Source organism: Chelon labrosus (genome assembly GCF_963514085.1).
Source record: "Chelon labrosus genome assembly, chromosome: 6".
Classification (NCBI taxonomy): Eukaryota; Metazoa; Chordata; class Actinopteri; order Mugiliformes; family Mugilidae; genus Chelon; species Chelon labrosus.
The window spans coordinates 20763389-20783459 of NC_140342.1; the positions used below are offsets into that span (position 1 = coordinate 20763389).

At 43.1% G+C, this 20071-nt stretch overlaps 1 protein-coding gene across 1 annotated transcript; it reads right to left on the bottom strand.

Annotated features, from left to right (window-relative positions):
• Positions 1–110: 110 nt before the first annotated feature.
• On the bottom strand, positions 111–20067 carry twsg1a (twisted gastrulation BMP signaling modulator 1a). Its single transcript, XM_084545890.1, has 6 exons — positions 19570–20067; positions 19282–19481; positions 18430–18588; positions 9220–9319; positions 2979–3236; positions 111–589 (listed from the first exon to the last, which is right to left on the bottom strand). Exons 3-6 carry the CDS (start codon positions 18553–18555, stop codon positions 405–407), a joined length of 669 nt encoding a protein of 222 aa, XP_084402016.1. The 5' UTR covers positions 18556–18588; positions 19282–19481; positions 19570–20067; the 3' UTR covers positions 111–404.
• Positions 20068–20071: the final 4 nt, after the last annotated feature.

The window sequence follows — 20071 nt, forward strand, 5'->3', positions numbered from 1 at the left end:
AACACTCGACTCATATTCATGCTCCTTTTTTTGATTTTCCAGAAGTTAAAAAAATAAAAAAAAGGCATGAAAAATGTAAAATTAGATTCATTTCTGAGAGACAAAGCAGCCCATGTCACCAAACTTTTCTTTATTTGGCATGAGACTGGGATTTAGCGGACCATAATTGTAAAAATACATTATTCATATACACCTCTAGTAAAAAACACTATTGAAAACATATCTAAAAATATACAGTGAACCAATAACAGCAGAATAAAAACAATTTGCAGGGGTAGGAGGAGGGTTGTAGGGGGGTATTTTACAAGGTAACTGAGGAATGCTAACACATAACAGTCATAGTTTCCTCTGCCCTCAGTCCTCTGGTGCGGCCCAGACATTTGGTAACAATACGGGACCGCACTTCAGTCGAGACAGTTCATGCACTTCACGTCCTTGCTGCCGTAGTCCACGCACTCCGGTCCGATGCACTGGCAGCAGGCGTTGTGAAACCAGCGGTACTTGGATCCTCCCATTGACTCACAGTATAGTTTACACTGACGGATGGACACGCAGTCGTCAAAGTAGACCACGGTGCACATGTTCTGTTCTGAAATATTAACAAAAGGAGAGAAAAAAGAGCCGGCGTGAGTCACAGATCCAGTAAAACTCGGTTTACAAAAACAAGCAATTACCTTTAACCCCTCAGCGTTCCTACTTTTACTTCGAGGGGTGAAGTGAATTTGCTGCAGCTAAGTACGACCATGTGTTTTGGCGAGCTTAACGAGTTAACTGCTCGGCTCTGCGGGAACGCTCCTATTATGAGTGCGTCTTTATGGCGAACAGCACTGGCTTCGAGGCCGAGATCCAAAACAGGCGCAAATAAAATAAAATATAAAAAAAATAAAAAAACCAATGGCAGAAAAACAGCACGGCTACAATTCCCTTAACTGGAGTTGTTTTGGCTGCGCCGTCCCACTGAAACCACTTTGTAGTCTACTTCAGCTGGGCCGGGTCAGGCTTTTTATTACCGCGGGTCTCGATGAGTGTGCATAAATTTAAATGAAAAGTTTGACTAGCCCTGACAGGACCAGAGAACTATGTAATAGCACGGCACGTCAGAGAAGCATCGCCTTTTTTTCCCTGTGCTGTATTACTCATTTAGAAACTTTATTAGTGGCATGGAGTTCACACAAGTGGCGTTTTCACACCTATAAGCTATTAGTTGATTGATTAATTGGATTCAATTCACCACTTTCCAATTAAAAATGTAAGAAAAATGGTGTACCTACTTATTATGCATCGTTTCTTAATAATATAGACATCATTTAAAGCCGGCCAAGTGCAAGATTAAGAGCCTACAACCAGGTTTTAAGTAAATTTTGCGGTTTAAAGTCGTGGAATGCAGGTAATAAAGCGGCATAGAATACAAAACTGTGCTTTGAGTATTTCTGTGCCAGCGACTCAACATGTTTCGGAGAAAAGCTGCAGTTTGTCTAAGTTGCACATACTGCAATAGTGCAAGGGTTCACGGCTCCTTGCTGAGAGTGCATGAACGTAAATGAAAAATTTGACTGGATCTGACAGGACAGCAGAACTATGTAATGGCAAGGCATGTGAGCGAAACATGTTTTTTTCCTCGCGCTGTATTACTCATCCAGAAACTTTATTAGAGGCCTGGAGTTGACGCAAGCCACGTATTATAAAAACGGCGACACTTTCTCTCGTTGGAGCCCTTTTCGACTTTCAGATTTAATGCTTTGATTCTGTACTGGATTCCAGTTAATCCAGGATCGATTCAAAGGATGACCGACTGTAACCGGACGATTCTCGGGGAACCTGTGCGTCTCCCGGACGCCGAGGGAGGACTCGGCAGGAAAGACTGCAGCCGACCCCTCTCACCCCAGGACACAGTTTGAGCCGCTCCCCTCTGGCAGGATGCTTTACAGTCCACCAGAACCAAAACCTCCCGCCACAAGAACAGCTTCTTCCCATCTGCGACCAGACTCATGAACAACAGACTCTTCTCCACCCTTATAAGTCACTATAAGTTATATTAACTGGAGTATAGCCTGTACTTTCTGTCTATCTGTACAGTTCCTTGACTGTTTAAAACCTGAGCTTGCATACACGATCTGCCACAACATTATGACCTAATATTGTGTGGGTCTCCCTCGAGGCTTTGTGGCGAAACTGTTCATATTGCACAGAGATGGAGCTACAATGCAGAGGGGGTCAAAGGTGCTCTCTGAGAAACGAATGATGTCATGAACTACAACTTACACCGATCAGGTAGCATAACATTATGACCACCTTTCTAATATTGTGTAGGTCTCCCCTGCACCTTCAAAACAGTTGTGACTCATTCAGAGATTGGACATGGGCCTTCTGAGGGTGTCCTGTGGTGTCTGGCAACAGGATGTTGTTAGTGGGGTCCGATAGGTTGAGGGGATACTTGATCTGTTTGGGATCTAGTGAATTTGGAGGCTAGTTCAACACCTTGTGCTGTTCTTCATGCTTTTCTAGTTGTTCCTAAAGTGTTTTTGAGGCTACATCCTGCTGGGGATGGCTGCTCCCATCAAGGAGTGTCATTGCTATGGGGTGGGGGTGTCTGGTCTGGTCTAGGTGGGTGCTACATGTCTAAGAAACATCCACATGAATGAATGCCAGGTCCAAAAGTTTCCCAGCAGAACATTGAACTATCACAAGATGGTCAATGCTGTTTACTTCTCCTGTCAGTGGTTTTAATGTTGTAGCTGATCACTGATCTAACTGCTAATTAATCTGCTAGAGTCTGTTATCAGCTGTCAAGCAAATATAGGTAAAAACATCCTTCTTTGCTGTAAAATGTAGTGGTTGTGGTATAAAGCAGCGCTATATTTCACTACTAATAATTTTCAGGGGAGAAAAGGTAAATCCTTCCTACTTTCAGCATAAGGCTCATACACACTGTATTTGACATTAACATGAGCAGGTGGTCCGCTCTTTGCGTTCATCACCTTGGACGTCGTAGGCGTGGATGCTGTTGCCGGGCACGGACACGTTCTGGTGCTGGTCGTCGAGCGACTCCAGGAAGGACACCAGGTTCTCGTGGTGCGAGAGCTCCTCGTCGACGGGGAAGGACACGACCATCATGTTGATGGGCGCGTCGCCCTCCGTGAGGGCGCGGAAGAGCGAGGGGATCGGGCGGTGCAGCTCCTCCACGGTGCTCTTTGACGTGGCCGGGGAGTCGTTGTAGTTCTTGGGGTTGCACATCCCTGGCAAAGAAAGACAGATGAGGACACTGAAAGGGAAAGTCCACACAATATATTTAAAATTTTGAAAGTTTGCTCCAGGTTTGATCCTTCACTCCAATGGGAGGCGCTTGAACATTGTGGAGTCATTTAAAGGCAAATATGACATTTACCTCCTCTATTTCTAACAAAAACTTTGCTTAAATTCTCTTTTAAATGACAAAACTTCACTTATTGCTTGTTCATTTAACTGCCGAGTTATATTTTCTGGATGGATTCCTTTACTTTTATGCACAGATACATAAATAAGGACGTGTCCGTGTTAGTCTCAGTGCCTCTTAAAACCATGCCTCTGTAAGAAGTAGCTGATGTTTGCAAAGATATCTTTAAACGTGGGAGAAAATTATCCACAAATCAACATGCACCACTCAATTATGTGGTTGTTTTCGCTGTCACTTGGGTGAACGGACCTTTTAAAGCACACCGTCAAGGCAATCTGAAGCCACGATCTTCCTCAAAAACATACACGATTTCAAACACGATCTCGACCAACGAGGAATTTCGGCGAAACCACACCACTGTCAAAACGCGTCTCGTCTCAATTAAGGTCTTTTTAACACTTCATTTCATATCCAAATACGGTAGTAATCACTCGTCAAAGTCCCCACATCCTCAGATATGATCTTCCTAACCCTTTAAACGAGTCAAAGTGAATTACGGCTAATGGGTAAATCATTTAATGGGGAACCGAGTTTGACAGAGGAATTGGATTACAAACCGATGCTAAAAGCAGAGCCGGAGCAGCTGTTTTAGATAAAACGTACACATGGGTCCTCCCTCCCTCCTTCCCTCCCTCCTCCTCCCCTCGCTCTAAAATACAAACTGTCCTCTCCTCGCCTTTAACCACTCAAAGACGCACACTTCAAAGTAGTCAGCGTTTGGCACAGATAACATGTTTAGAGTGGAAACTTACTTAAAGTGGGCGCGAGGCGAGTAAAAAAAATAAAAACATAAACAAGGATAATATATACTTGCTCCGAGCTACAAGCTATCCTTGGTGTATTGTAAAAAGGCCCGGCCAGGAGGAAAACAACGCCGTTAACATCTGTGCAGCAGCAGCAGCAGCGAGTTCAGCGTTCTGTGTCAGATTCCTGTGTTTGTGTTCCACATGAAAGAGCTTTAATAAAGCCTCCTTGTCAGCGCACACAGCTATATATGTCTGTCAAAGCTGATCCAAGAGCCTACTGGTTTGAAAAGGCAAAAAAGAAGGCAACCTGGTGTCTCCTCCGCAGAGCCGCTATAGCTGCTTGATGTCATGGATGGATTACACAAAAGGGTTAAGGGATGGTGTCGGCAACAAAAAGAGCGAAATCGCCGCAAATACGTGCAAAACCCCATGGAAAAACAACCGCAAGGAAATGCGAAATGACTAAAGGCAAAACAACCACAGAGACAAAATAAACTCAACAGATAAAGAGAGACACGTGATGATTAAAACGCACAAAACACCACAGCGTGGCGCAAAAAAAGGAAGGATAGGAAGTGATGTGTCGCACGAAATGAAAGACTTTTTTTATGACTAATGAATAAAAAAATACCACAAAGAAACACAAAATGATCAGAAGGAGACACCAAATGACGACAAACAAATGTAAAATGCCAAAAAAAAAAGATGCAAAAACGACCACAATGAAATGTGGAATGATAACAGTTACAGAACAGCTCCAGTCTTTGCAAAACAGTCTCATAAGTCAAGTAAAATGTCAAAAAAAGAGGCAAATAGTGACTAAAAACCACAAGATGCACAAACATCCTGAAAGCAGATGCAACACGAACCCAAACGAAGGCTAGCGTAAGGAGAGATACAAAATGACACCACAAGAAGACAAAACAAAACACCCAACACAACCATAAAGAGATGTGAAGCAACCAAGACACAACAAGATGCAAAACCAGATGTAAAATGACTCAAAGGAAATGTAAACCCACAACAAAGAGACACACAAAAAAAGCTCACGCAAAACAGCTACGAAGAAATATGAAATTACTTCAAACACAAAACACTAAGAATGCAAACAACTGAAAAGTACAATGACTAAAATAAGATTCAAAACCTTTACAGATACACAAAACGGCTAAAAACGGATGCAATGCAACCTAAATGATCACAAAGAAACTTATGTAAAGCAAAACTACAAAAAGATTTAACACAAGCACTAAAATTATGAAATGCGACTCGGAACCGTAACAGAAATGTAAAGCAGACACCAAGAAGCAAGGAATAACCATAAAGAGACACACAAAACACCCAAAAAAACCTACAGAGAGATGCCAAACAACTAAGACAACGCAACAATATTCAAAATCACTTAACATAGATGTTAAACAACCACAAAGACACACACAACTGCGTGCATAACTGCCACGCAAAAGACACTCAGAATGCAAGACAACCATAAAGATTCAAAACCACCACAGATACAAAAAATATGTAACACAACCCTGATCCAAAATGCAAAATGACCACAAATGAATGTAAAACTAAACTAAAAAAAAAAAGATGTAACACAACCAGAAAAAAGTTGGAAAGGCAACCCAAAGCACAATGTAAAATGACCACAAAGAAACACGCAAAACCCCTCAAAAACAACTACAAAGAGATTTAAAGCAACCAAGGCGACAAAACAAGATGCAAAACAACCAAAAACACACAAAACTACACGCAAAACAACCATAAAGAAAGACGCTAAGAATGCAAGACAACCACAAAAGATTCAAACACAACCGATACAAAAAAGTGTTAAAATGGACCTTCACACAACCTTCATCTAAAATGCAAAATGACCACAAAGAAACGCATGTAAAACTAAACTAACACAACCACAAAAAATATGAAACGCAACCAAAACCACGATGTAAAATTACCACAAAGAAGTACACAACCGCCCCCCAAAACAACAACAAAGATATTTAAAGCGACCAAGACGACAAAACAACAAAAAAACACGACAGAAACAAAAAAGAATCACATGTAAACTAATAAAGCACAAACACAACCACAAAAATATTCACAGACATTTAAAGCGACCAAGATGACAAAACAAGATGCAAAACAACTAAAAACACACAAAACTACATGCAAAACAACTATTAAGAAAGATGTTAAGAATGCAAGACAACCACAAAATATTCAAACACCCCCAAAAACAACTATAAAGAGATTTAAAGCGACCAAGACGACAAAACAAGATGCAAAACAACGACAAACACACAAAACTACGCACAAAACAACTATAAAGAAAGACACTAAGAATGTAAGACAACCATAAAGATTCAAAACCACCACAGAAACAAAAAAAAAAAACATGTAACTAAAAAAGCACAAACAACACCACCACAAAAAAACATAGACATTTAAAGCAAAACAAGATGCAAAACTACTAAAAACACACAAAACTACCCGCAAAACAACTATTAAGAAAGACGCTAAGAATGCAAGACAACCACAAAAGATTCAAAAACACGACAGATGGGAAAAAAAAGTGTAAAAATAGACGTAACACAACCTCCATATAAAATGCAAAATGACCACAAAGAAACACAAGTAAAACTACACTAACCCAACCACAAAAAATATGAAACGCAACCAAAACCACGATGTAAAATGACCACAAAGAAACATGCAAAACCCCTCAAAAACAACCACAAAGAGATTTAAATGACAAAACAAGATGCAAAAAAACTAAAAGAACACAAAACTACACGCAAAACAACCTGAAAGAGAGTAAAATTACACTAGATGAGACACAAAGGGACACATAAAGAAAGCAAAGACAGACAAAGCACGATGAGACGCAGAATGACCGTGAGAAATTCTTTGAATCTGTTTCTAAACCCAACGCTGCTCCCTGGAAGTGGGCTCGGGGCGAAGGAACGTTTTTGTGTTTCATAAATCCGGCGGTTTAGGATCTCCCTGGGACTCACGCCTCCCTCACACCTCGGTAAGAGCCTTTAAGTCAGAGTTCATCGAGGCCGGTTGACCTCTCTGTCCCCTCTCTCTTCCGGCTTCTTCATCCTTTGATCTTCTGGGAGATTTCCTGTCCACATGTCGAGGTGCTACTCATGTGGCGACGACGTTCCTTTTCATTTCCTGCGCTCGGATAAACAGCGGCCCTCTCTTGGCTCTGCCTGCGTCGGAGTCGCGCTCGGCTGCGTCTGGCTTCGCTCACCTCACACTCATCTCGTATCGGCACGGCAACACTCTGAACAAACCTCTGAACGAACCTGCCTGCTTCACGGCTGTCAAGTGCGTTACAGCCTCAGTGTCAACGTTTCACAGGCTTTTAACGAGGGAGAAAGTCAACGGTGACAAAGACGAATGTATGGAAAGAGTTTAGTGTAAGAATTATTAAAACTATGATACAGTAAGAATAAGATCAGTTATAAGGTTCTTAAACTACTTCCTGTCATCTGCATTTAACTGTACATTCACATTTGACCTTTGCTTGTTGTCTATTCTACACATACTGCGTTGGATTTGTGTTCATATTTAACGACAAAACTCTTCTTATGGCTCCGACATATTAATACATTGCTCATTTGTTCATTTGTAGTCACCATATAAACATGCAATAAGAAGTTTTTTTAAAGGGGAATTACCGTTTTTTACAACCTGGATCTTATTTCTGGCATAAAATACGATTGTTTACTCACCCATATAACTTTGGTGTCATTTGGAGTCGTTTGGATGATATTTAGATCTGCGTATATCCATATAGTGGGAGTGAATGGGGCACCGAAAAGCAGCCTCTAAATAACACATTATCTGCCACGAAACTCGTTAATTTCACCAATATTTTGTTGTGATACACTAGTGCTATTCCCCGTTCATTTGGCTCATTTAGGGTACTGCAGGACTAGACGCTGTAACCTACGTACGTAGCCTTATACTATATACGCACTGTAAAAAAATGCTAGTCGGCGCTGTGTCTTTTTTGCCAATTTGGTTCATTTTTGTTTCTACTTCCTGCTTCACTTTCAACAATGGAGGCTGAAACGTTCGCCGAAGACGAGTCGTACGAACGTTTGTATCACTGAACCTTCTTAGTTAATCTTTCCTCGATGTGTTCCATCTTTATTGATCCAAAACAATCGATATGAACATTGCGGAGATGGAGAAGCAGCCTGAAATACTAAAGCGGAAACACGCTACTACCAAGCGGACCAATCGCAGCTCTTGCGGTCTGCGTCACCGCATCGCGTAGTTACATTTCTGGGGAGGTGCACGTCAGCTACGGCGCTAGGGGACTGCGTATGCTCCGCGCTGTCAAATTGACGCAGAAGTCTAAACCGCCTATAAGACAATCAGCAAAACCAAATGGTGCAACTGCCACTGTCATCTTCTGTAACCGCTTGTCCTGTGAAGGGCCGTGGGGGGGCCTGGAGCCTATCCCAGCTGTGATCGGGCGAGAGGTGGGGTACACCCTGGACAGGTCTCCAGTGATATTTTTGTTAAATAGAAAATTATTCTTTATTAATCTGGTTATAGTGGCAGCTGAAAACAAGCAGCATCAGATAATATAGTCTGAAATCTAAAATACAGCATGGATAGAAAAATGTGAATATGAACTGTGCTCGCTTTCTAAACAAAAATAAGACTGTGTATCCGTGTTTTAACTTTAATCTAACTCTGGTACAATACACCACCCCAGTATTTATGTTTAACATTGTGCATTGTCCCTTACAAACTAGACGCACGCATGCAAGAGCACAAGTGCTACAAATCTGCAGGTATCTTTGCTGACACTGATGTCTCCAACAGATGTTTCAGCTCAGCCGTTATCAGCAAGCCATGTGTCCTTCAGAACCTCCCTGCGGTGTAAATCCATTTGGACAGGAGCGTGGGCCGAGCAGCAAAGTTTTCCAACTGCAGGATAATGCTGACTAACTCGCTGTCAGCTTTAAAATATGTTGCTAATAAATGAGCCCCCCCACCAAACGCACTCACCCACGCAGTCGCAGCACTCTTCCCAGAGGTTCCCCAGACACAGCATGCACTCCTTGCAGCAGGAGCAGTTCCCATCGGACGGACGACACTGGCACAGCTCCTGCAGGAAAACACACGCAACACATGATTCAGCAGAAAACAAAAAGGAGGACACGCAACCATCTGCAAGCAGACCTCGACACTTCTGTTACCAAAACACAGCTTTAATTAGAGCGCCATTTTGTCTGTTCCGCGCCGATATTTGAGTAACGCAGATAAAAAGGTATGAAGGGGGCAATTCAGAAGGCTAGACGCAAGCCATTACATTGCTGGTACATGTCAGCTGGGTATGTTTCAGCCCATTTAGACTCTAAAACAGTCCTCCGTGCTTTGTTTATATTGGCTTTAATTCCTCATTGTTTGGGTCTCCACAGATCCCGCCGCTGTTTGTGTCGAAACAACCATAGCAATTGAAAACTGAGCCATTTTTCCCCTCTTCTAACTTGATTTAAACCTGGTATTTACAATACTGTCGTATTACTTAGTCTCCACAAACTGGAAAAATATGGGAATGGCAATAAAATGTCATTATGACACCACAAATTCGTTGGAGATGTGGACATAGTCAACACCGACGATTTAGAGATATGGAGCATTTAAGGAAAACCATCAGATTTAGCCATATTAAATACAGGCAGAAGTAAGGAGTCTATTTCTATAGCGGCCTGAAGCACGTCATGAGTTCAAAGTCCATTTTCATGAAATTATGAAACATCATAAAGCGTTGATCTGCTGAAGAAAACAGAGTAAGACAAAGTTAAAGAAGCATAACTTCCTCCACATATCGTTTTATTTATAGTTTCAGGTTAGGACCATCAAACTTGAACGCAATAACCACGATTCGACCCCATCCCCCTGCCCCGTCGTTTGGGAAATCAGGATGAGATGCTGCAGTAACATTGTGGATGTCAGGCAGAAACGACACCTGCACCCCATATGTGCATGTACATGATTAGTTGTTTCTATGTTTGTTTTTTTTACTCCATACACAATTTAAGTAGTCCCTAACGGTGTGTTTCTTGATATCCCTGATGAAGGTCATGAGCCGAATCGTGTCTGTCTAATGAAGTTGTTCTGTTTACCACAAGTGCAGCTTCAAAGCTCTGACAGATGATTCTCTCGACAACATTTTCCATCGATCGGAATGGAGTTACCACGTCTCTGACCGTGCAAAAGCTTTTAGCTTACTCTGGAGAATATTCTGGACGGTGACATACATTTGCGTGAAGCTACCATACCCAAAATAGTTGTGACTCATCAGAGAATGGACATGGACCTTCTGAGGGTGTCCTGTGGTGTCTGGCAACAGGACGTTGTTAGTGGGGACCTTTGAGGGGAGGGTCCTCTGTGGATCATCCCACAGATGCTTGATCAGTTTGGGATCTAGTGAATTTGGAGGCCAGGTCAACACCTTGTGCTGTTCTTCATGTTTTTTTAGTTGTTCCTAAACTGTTTTTGTGTGTGTTCCTGTGTCAGGCTGCATCCTGCTGGGGATGGCTGCTGCCATCAAGGAGTGTCATTGCTATGGGGTGGGGGTGCCTGGTCTGGTCTAAGTGGGTGCTACATGTCTAAGTAACATCCACATGAATGAATGCCAGGTCTGAAAGTTTCCCAGCAGAACTTTGAATTGTCACAAGATGGTCAATATTGCTAAATTCTCTTGTCAGTGGTTTTAATGTTGTGGCTGATTGGTGTGTATGTTGCAGTTACAATATGATCAGTTCTAAATTATTATTATTGCGCCATTTGGTCACATTTTCATATCATTCATGTCTGAATGTGCGTCATGCATCCAAATACAGCCAGAAACGTCCTAAATCAACACACTTTTATGCATTTAAATTAACCACAGAGATCCAGGTCTGGCAGGTGCACCAGTAGCCCCGTCGCTTAAATCACACGGCAGACAGAAGACGACACGCAGACGAACCGCTCAACCAGGAGACGTACCATTAAAACATCAACACAAAGAGCAACAGCAGGTTTGCTTTCCAGTACAGTGACTATTAAAAGGACAGAGGCCGCTGCAAGACGGAGCACGCGGCATGTGTGGTATCTATAGAAGAATGTCGAACGGCCACAGACGCAGCGATAACCATGGGAAAAATAAACTTCTGCTCCATTTCCATTCATGAACGGGGCAGGTCGGGACACGTCGATCTCCACTGCATTCAAATAATTTTCTCAAATGGTTTTACTCTGGCTTTTCTAGAAAGGATAATACCGGTTTATTACATCTCTGGCATGACTTCTGTAGGTTTTTAGATGTTTTATTGGTTTAGAAAGTTTTGCTTTAAAGTCAGACGTAGTGAGAAACAGGCGCAGTCACATGATCGAACAGATTGTTATCACGCCAGCGTTTTAATGAGAAATCACTGCCTCCGTTGATGCACATTAAAACCATTTACTCAACTGTAAGTCAGTCAAAGTTCAGCCAGGACAGTAAACCGATCTGTAATAGACAGTTAAGGTAATAACTAGGCAGTACTTTTCTCTGCTGGAGATGTTTTCCTAATGCAAGGGTTCGTTTAAATCGTATATTTCTTGTGGTTTTTGTTTTTTTTCCTGACTCATCCGACTTAAAACTTTTGGAGCAAATTCAGGTCTTCGTGTAGGAACTGTCGGCCAAGGCTTAAACTAAACCTCAAAAACCATGATGGACTGTTTGGCATACATCATACGTTAGAAATTATGTCATGAAAATATTACCAAATCATGTTTAGGTGGCACTTTTTTTTTTATTTTGAATGAATAAAGCGCTATATTTTTAAGGTTGAGGCTGTCAGGGTGGATGGCGGGCGCACAAAGCATCCAGACTCCAGCCTGTGGTCGCGTTTGGTTTTGGTTAAAGTTAAGAAAAGATGTTGAAATGATAAATATTGGTCTCCGGTCACTGGACATGTGATTACAATAAAACGGCTCTGATTGGTTGTAGGACTATGAAATTGCATACAGAGGTACTTTTTTTTCCTCCAACCGCGTTCCATAATGAAATCCAAATAGCACGTTACCAGACTCATTTTGGGTTGGACTCACAGAGCCACATTCACGGAAAACATGTCAAGTTGAAATAAACCAGAATTATTATATAAAACAATCAAGTCTAAAAATAACGGTGCTAAAACAAAAGAAACTGGACTGGACTAAGTCTTCCTAAAGACCTTCCACCCTTCACACAAGTGGTTTTCCTTCAGTTCCGAATGACTAGTGGGAAGTTTAGGGTTTGTTGGGAATATGTGGTGCCCAACAGAAACTTACATGAATCACTAGAGCACAGATACACCGATGAGCCACAACATTAAAACCACTGACAGGAGAAGTGAATAACATTGACCATCTTGTGTCAATACAATGTTCTGCTGGGAAACTCTTGGACCTGGCATTCATTCATGTGGATGTTACTTAGACATGTAGCACCCACCTAGACCAGACCAGGCACCCCCACCCCATAGCAATGACACTCCTTGATTGCAGCAGCCTGACGCAGCCACAAAAACACTTTAGGAACAACTCAAAAAAACATGAAGAACAGCACTAGGTGTTGACCTGGCCTCCAAATTCACTAGATCCCAAACTGATCAAGTGTCTGTGGGATGATCCACAGAGGCCCCTCCCCTCAAAGGCCCCTCACTAACAACATCCTGTTGCCAGACACCACAGGACACACTCAGAAGGCCCATGTCCATTCTCTGATGCGTTACAACTGTTTTGGAGGCACAAGCGAGACCTACACAACATCAGTAAGGTGGTCATAATGTTATGCCTGATTAGTGTACTTTCCTGTAAATAAGGGAAGGTATTCAGATTAAGCTGGTGCTATCCCGTTTTTCAAAATTAGTGGTACCCTAAGGACCCATTATTAAATCCAGCCAAGTCCGGGTCCAAATTACCTTGGACTCAAGTCTTCAAGGCTTCAGTCTGTGCTGTAATGAAAGCTCTCTGATAGTCTCTTGAACAGATTCTATATTAGGAGATTTTCCTCCAATTTGTAGTTATATATAGCTCTGGCTGAGTGGGCTTGTTTGTGCACGGCTTTATATACAAAAAAGGGAGCCTGTGCTTTTTATAGATGGAAGGTAATGTTATGACAAGAGTTTCTGAAGACATCCAAAACACATGGAACCACTGCCGATACCTGGACTCCAGCACTAAAACAGCCTCACCCGTGCAGTTTGTCTCCGGAGTCTAATGTGAAGGAGACAAAACTGAAAAAAAAAAAAAAATGAGAGTAGGTGGGATTGAAAAGTGGGTGAGACTGCCGGAGAGGTTCCTCTTCCTCCCCTCTGTTCCCTCCTGACACAGAACAGGGAGCACATTCCTCCACGTCAAGGTCACCGCAATAGGGAAGGCGGAGGGGGAGAAACGGGAGGAGGGAGGGAGGGAGAAGAAAACACCTGGAGAACAGAACATGGCAGCTCCCCCAACAACAACAACACACTTTCCCCAGTGCTTAACTCCCTTTCTCGGTTTCGTCTTTCTCCCCACCGTTTCTCCTTTTTATCTGCACAGAAACCATCCTCTACGCGTAAACAGCACCGGCAATGATAAAAGACTCTCCAGTGACTCACCATTGAGGGATTGCAAAACCACACACAGCTCACTTAATCACCGGCCTCTCAATCCCCAAACCTCTGATCGGGATCTGATCCCATGAGTAATTATGACTCTCAAAGGTGGAATTATAAAAAACTAAACAGCGACCCAAGGGAAAAAACATGCGGCTCATATTTCACAAATCAGACATAAATGCCTTCTTTAAACCTTTCAGTGCAACAGAAGAGATTCAAGCTAGTTAGCCTAGCTTTGCATTAAGCTATTAGAAGGGAAATGGCTAACTGTTAGCATAGCTCTGTATATAGTTTTACAAACCTATAACTTTTCTTTTAAATGGCATATTCACTGTTTACGGAAACATATTTATACTATTTTTAACAGACTACTCATACCGATATGAAAGTAGAGCTAGGAGGCGATTAGCTTAGCACTACGACTGCAGGCAAACGGACTTAGCTAGCCTCTTAAGAAGTCCTCACACAAACACTTATATCACTTTAAATTGTTTCAGAGAAAATATTTACCTGCTCTCATGTTTATTTTCCAAGAGTTAGAGGAGCAGATGGATACTACATGTTTGTCTGTGCTTTACAGCTTAAGCTAGGTTGCTATTAGCAGTGCAAAACTGCTAGCATAGCTCTGTCATTAGCTTAGCAAAACGATTTTAAGTAGCTACCATATTTATATCATATATAAAATGTTTTGTAAATATGTGTATTTGCTTTCTTGCTTTCCATCCAAAGGTTAACACAACTCTCAGCAGATGCTAGGAGGCAGCTAGCTTAAATAGCCTAAGGATTGGAAGTTAGCTAAAATCTGCATCTCTGCGGCTTTAATAATGTTTTCGGGAAAATGGTTATTTGCTCTCATTGTCTGCATTAAGTATGAAACAAACTCTAGGAAGTATTTAGCTTAGCGTAGCACAAAAACTGAAGTGCTAACCTGGCTAATACGCCAACTAAATCATCTAAAGTTCCCCAATGAATACGCTGCACCTTGTTATATTAATGCAGAACCAAATGTAAAAGCTGTATCTCAATTGTTATAATGGACCAGAGAGCGGTGAATTTCCTAAAAGTCAAGTTTTCTTTTCATGAAAGGCAAAAGTCTCACTCTATTCCTGGCACCCTAACAAAATATATCAAATAAAACAACACTGCCCGTTATTTCTTGATCATCAGAAAACGACACAATTGATAGTTTGAAAATCTTAATTTGTTTTGCAAGTCATTTATTGTATCGAGTATGATAGATAAATTAGATTTGGGGTTGTATGTTGGGCAAAATAAGAAGCAGGACGACTTCACTTGAGATTGCGAAAACTCATCAATTCAACTTTTTCCAACTTGTTACAGAATAAACTATTTGAAAACTAATGGAGGGACTAATGGTAACAAGTTAGAAACCTACAAACAATTTCCTCACGGTGATGGATGAAGTTATTTGGGCGACTTAAAGACGTCTTATTAGGCTCTCTTGTGGAAACCGCTGTAGTCGGTCAAAGCTCAGCTGCTGCAAGACAAAGGGACTCTGGAGAAAGTGAACATGTGCTGCCTCATCCTGCCGAGCGACCGCCGCTGTGTGTTAGCTTTGAAACCCGCTGCCCCACCCTGCTAAACAGCCCAGTCTGGACAAAGTTGGCTTGTGAATCTCTGCACACTAATCAGGCTTCCAACTGTATACTTCCCTGAACCAACCTCCCCCCACAGACACACACACCTCCTCCTGACCTTAGCCTTCCCTCCTTCCTCCTCCTCACCCTCCTCCTCTCATGTTCTCCCACCCTCAGGGGTTTTGGGGAATTCAGACAAATGACTTGAGATGGCAGCAGAGCGTAAAAACGAGCGTCGGACGGCAGATCCCACTAATCACAAGCAACATGGAGAGGGGGGCTAGAGGCGGAAAAGTTTCTCCTTCACGGCACACGCACCATCGCTCTCGCCTCTGACAGCTAGCGAGTTGGTGTCGGCGGGGTCGCGGAAGCTAAAGAGCTTGTAGTCCCGAGCGGTGATTCATGAGGCGAAATAAGCCACCTGGAAGTAAAGAACAACCAGCGGAGCCGCAAATGTTCTGAGGAAACCGAAACCAGAGGGAACAGAAGTTGGTGGTTTGTTTGGTGCCAAAGACTTTAAGGCAGGCGGTAATCTTTTAGAAAGAAAAATGACCACGTCCCGTGAAAGTTTGAGGAAAATTACACAATTCCCCAAAAGCATGAACAAGAAAAACAAGTTTATCTGGAAAAGGTTTTTTAACTATCAACAAATCTGATGATTAATTAAAAAGCTGCTGCATTTGCTTGGTACGGTTCTCCAAATGCAGAGGATTTGCTTATTTTCTCTGTATTATATGACCAAACTAAGCATTTTAAACAAGAGAAGATGTAAGCTTTGGTTCTGGGGAAAAAATTATTATTAGAAAAATAATGGACATATGAAAAGTTACAGCCCTGGCGCATTACCGTCAGAAAAAAACACCTGTTGAAGCAGGTTTTTAACTTTTAGAAAATCTCCAAATAAAAAGCAGCAGATGCTAAAAATCTTTGCGTTGTTATCTCCTGCTTCCTGTCTTTTGGTTTTTCTTTGATTCTGCAAGAACAGTGTCCCTCAAAGCACAATAAAGTTTAATAAAGGTTGTCCCTACTTTGTCCAAATGGGAATAATAAACTAGGAAAACGCTGCAGCAGCACAGAGCTCAGATTCACTGCATGCCAAGAGGGTTTTTTTTGTAATTTAACTAATTACAGGAACTTGAACCACTGAATTAATGCAGGCTCTGTAGTAATAGTTTATAATTGGGTCTGTGCTTGGATGCTACAGATCCCTAAATACAGTAGTGTTTAACCAGATCACCACAAGCAGCAAACTCGGCAGCTAAAAAAAAAAAAGAAAATGAAGCCAACGCAGTAAGTGCCAAAAACCTGCAGTTCCTGAAATGGCCACTTGAGGCAGACTCCAAAGGTCCTCATAAACCTGCGTGTTATCATGTCCAACTTTACAGCAGGACTAAACATGTTTTCCCCATTTATGACAACTGCACATAGGGCATTTTTTTATAACTCATTTCAGCTGCATGAAGGGCTAAAGCCGTGCTTCGTCTAGCGTCAGGCAGCTTTGAGCGACAGGCGGACGCCATCTGAAGCTGCTATCCTCCCAGGCATCACCTGGCCGCCTCAGCTCCACTCACAGCCTCACCTCTTTGTTCAGGGGGTGGAGGTCGGGTCAGGTCAGGCCCTGCCAAGATGGCGGCCACCAGAGGCACCACACTGAGCTTCAAAACCACTCTTCAGAAATCTTACGACCAACACCTGAGGGACCTATATCAACCTCATTACAAGTTAACCAGGCCTCAAACAACAACCTTAACTTGGCTCAAATAAATATATTCACTGATATATTTTTATTAGCAATAATTCTTTGGTCTTGCATTGAGAAGAATAATATGTTTTTGCATTTTGTTAAATTCTGTTGATAGAGGGAACATCTTGGGGGACTAGTGATAAAAATATATATAATTTTTTGGTTAGATTCACTCAATTCATATAATGATTGTTCAGTATCTCATTTCTTTATCTGCATACTTCCAGCGACCTGCTGAAGAGACCTGCAAGTCACCGTCGTACCGGCTGAGGTCAAACAGGTGAAGCAGCCACCGAGGTTAATGACAGCGCTTTAAAGATGTTAATGGGAGAGGCAGGGCCGCTAAACACACAGCACTCACCCGCAAGACACAGGACAAGCAGCTGCAGCTCAAATCTGACTTGACAGCGTGTGGAAAGACGGGGCCAACACCTCTCTTAATTTTCCCCCCTCGAAATAACAAGAATGCACGAAAGTAGCGGGTAGCAAACCTCATCCCAGCACCCACTGGGCTTCAGATGTTGAGGGGGGGAAAAAGTGACACAGAGGAAGTGATGTTAGAAAGTCAACACGAGTCAAAAGTCAGAGCAGAGAAGGAAAAAGCTCACATGAATCAAAGAGAGAAACCAGAACAGTGTGCCCCCGAAATAAAAGCACACAGCAGGTAAACTCACATCTCCGCTCTCTGGGAAACAAACCTTCCCTCCAAACTTTTCTTGGCTTATCGAAGGAATGTATCTGCATACTTCACAACAGATTCCATCTTTGTTCTCGGGTCCAGATCTCCATCTTGTCCTGGCAGAATTCAACTCGACTCCGGCTGCCGCTGGATATTTGTTATTATGAGAAATACTTGTGCAAAACTGCTGCTTTGGTTTCGGGAGGGAAAAGCAGCTGAGACATATTTTAGCCGAGCGAATTCAGCTACCAGCCAAGAGAAAGCTGCTGGGTAGGTTTCCTTGTTTTATGCAAACGTACAGAGGAACAAAGACCGAAACTCCTCATATGTGTTCTTGTCAAGAGCGACGCAAAACAGCATGAGCACAGCTGCACTGTCATGCTTTAATCATCTCATACATGGGTTAAACACAAGACGTCAACTAAAGAAGAAGAAGCTGTGAAGAGTGATTCATCGTGCTGACCTAAATTTAGGTTTTAACAACCGAAATCTACGGTTGTGGAGGTTAATCTCTGCAGATTAGATGCCACGCCAGTTGGGTTCGTGTTCAGATCAGACGACAAACCTTGAGATTCTTTTTACCTGGATGAGACACTTGCTGACGTCGCTGGCGCACAGGGCCTTGTTGCAGCCGATGGTCAGAGACAGTCCGGAGAGGAGGAAGAGGAGAGTGGCGGCGGCAGGGAGGATCAGCTGACCAGGCCTCATCCTGACGGCTCACCAGCGCGGCACTGGAAACACCTACATCAACACGAGACACAAGGGCAGGACCTCAGAGATCAGGGACGGAGGGCAAAGACAAATAAACCCCCCCCCCCCCGGACTTCACTTGAAGAGCTGCACGACGGATACCAGGACGTGAAAGCTGATCAGACCGAGACTTTAATTCATGTGCTTTTCTTGCAGAACGTTTGAAATCTACTTGTTGCTGCCCAAACACACAGACACACACACACACACACACATATGGAGGAAAGCCCAGCTGTGCCATGCAGTGCAATCACAAGCTTCAACATGTAAACATCACATTTCCAAAAGGCCTGCGCCACACTTTCATTCAAAGCCACCTCTCTGCTTGCTTTACCGTGGAATAACAATGCTCACACATCTGGCAACATCAGCTCCCTTCACCCATTTTTTTTTTTTCCTTCCTCCCTCATGTGTAGCGCTTTAACACACTCCGATCTCCCCCCCTTGCTGCTCCGCTTTTACACTTCAACACTTGCTGCACATTGTTCCATTTCACATGACGGGGGAGAAAACATGTGAGGAACATTAGCTCCATGAGTCCTGAACGCGTTTCTTCACCTTCTCCTCTTTTTTTTTTTTTTTTTCTCCCCTTTCAGCTCAAAACTTTGGCTCACTCGCACGCAGCCACAAGAGGATCGAGCGCAAAGGGGGGAAATAAAGGCATTAAGATGTGTTGAAACTCACCACAACGCAGTTAACGAGGTCGCGGGTTTTCTTTTCTGGAGCGGGACTCTGGCTGTTTTCTCTTTGAACTTCTCCAGGATGGTGTTCTTCTGCCGCCGCTCAAGTGTCCACTGTGTCCAGAGGGCGTCAGTCTCTCCGCAGCACAAAGCGACAGGCAGTCGGGCGCCTTAAAGGCACACACTCCATTTTCTCTCTGAGGTCTGTGGAGGAAAACACCGGGCCCCAGGTCACACACATACACACACACACACACACACACACCGGCTGAGTGTGGTCAAGTTAGCGTACATGTATGATCCACATCACATCGAGGAGAAACGTTAGAGCTTTGTGCGTAAAAGTCTTCCGCGTAATTTATCTCCGGCCATCGGCGCCCAACCCAGGTGGGATCTGTTTGCCTCTTTTTTTTTTTTTCTTTTTTTACACAAGCTTTTCTTTTTGAATCCACCCCCCTGTCCCATTAAAAAGCCCTTTGTCTCCTCTCTTATCGGCGGCCTTGTTGAGTGCGCTCATTAGGTGAGAAAGGGCGATTCGGAAGCCGTGAATCTGATCAGGCCTCCCGCTGAGACGCGGCCATGCGCTCATTTGTAGCCGCACACAGACAACGCTCCGGCGGGGCCATTCAACGCCACAGGTGTTTGCAGGCGTGTTTGCAGGGATTCATCAAAGGGCCCCCAAAACTTCCAGGCTGAATGGTGGAGGAAGACCGTGAGAGGAGCGGTCGGACACTCCTTCTTCAGCGGAGGAAGGCGCATTTCAATTTCAATCGGATTCAGGAAGAGCCACAAAG

Coding starts and splice junctions, on each gene's coding strand:
- twsg1a (XM_084545890.1), bottom strand. CDS start 18,555: ATGAGGCCTGGTCAGCTGATCCTCCCTGCCGCCGCCACTCTCCTCTTC. Junction 9,320..18,429: donor TCAGCAAGTGTCTCATCCAG/GTAAAAAGAATC, acceptor GTTTTCCTGCAG/GAGCTGTGCCAGTGTCGTCC. Junction 3,237..9,219: donor AGAGTGCTGCGACTGCGTGG/GTGAGTGCGTTT, acceptor TTTCTTTGCCAG/GGATGTGCAACCCCAAGAAC.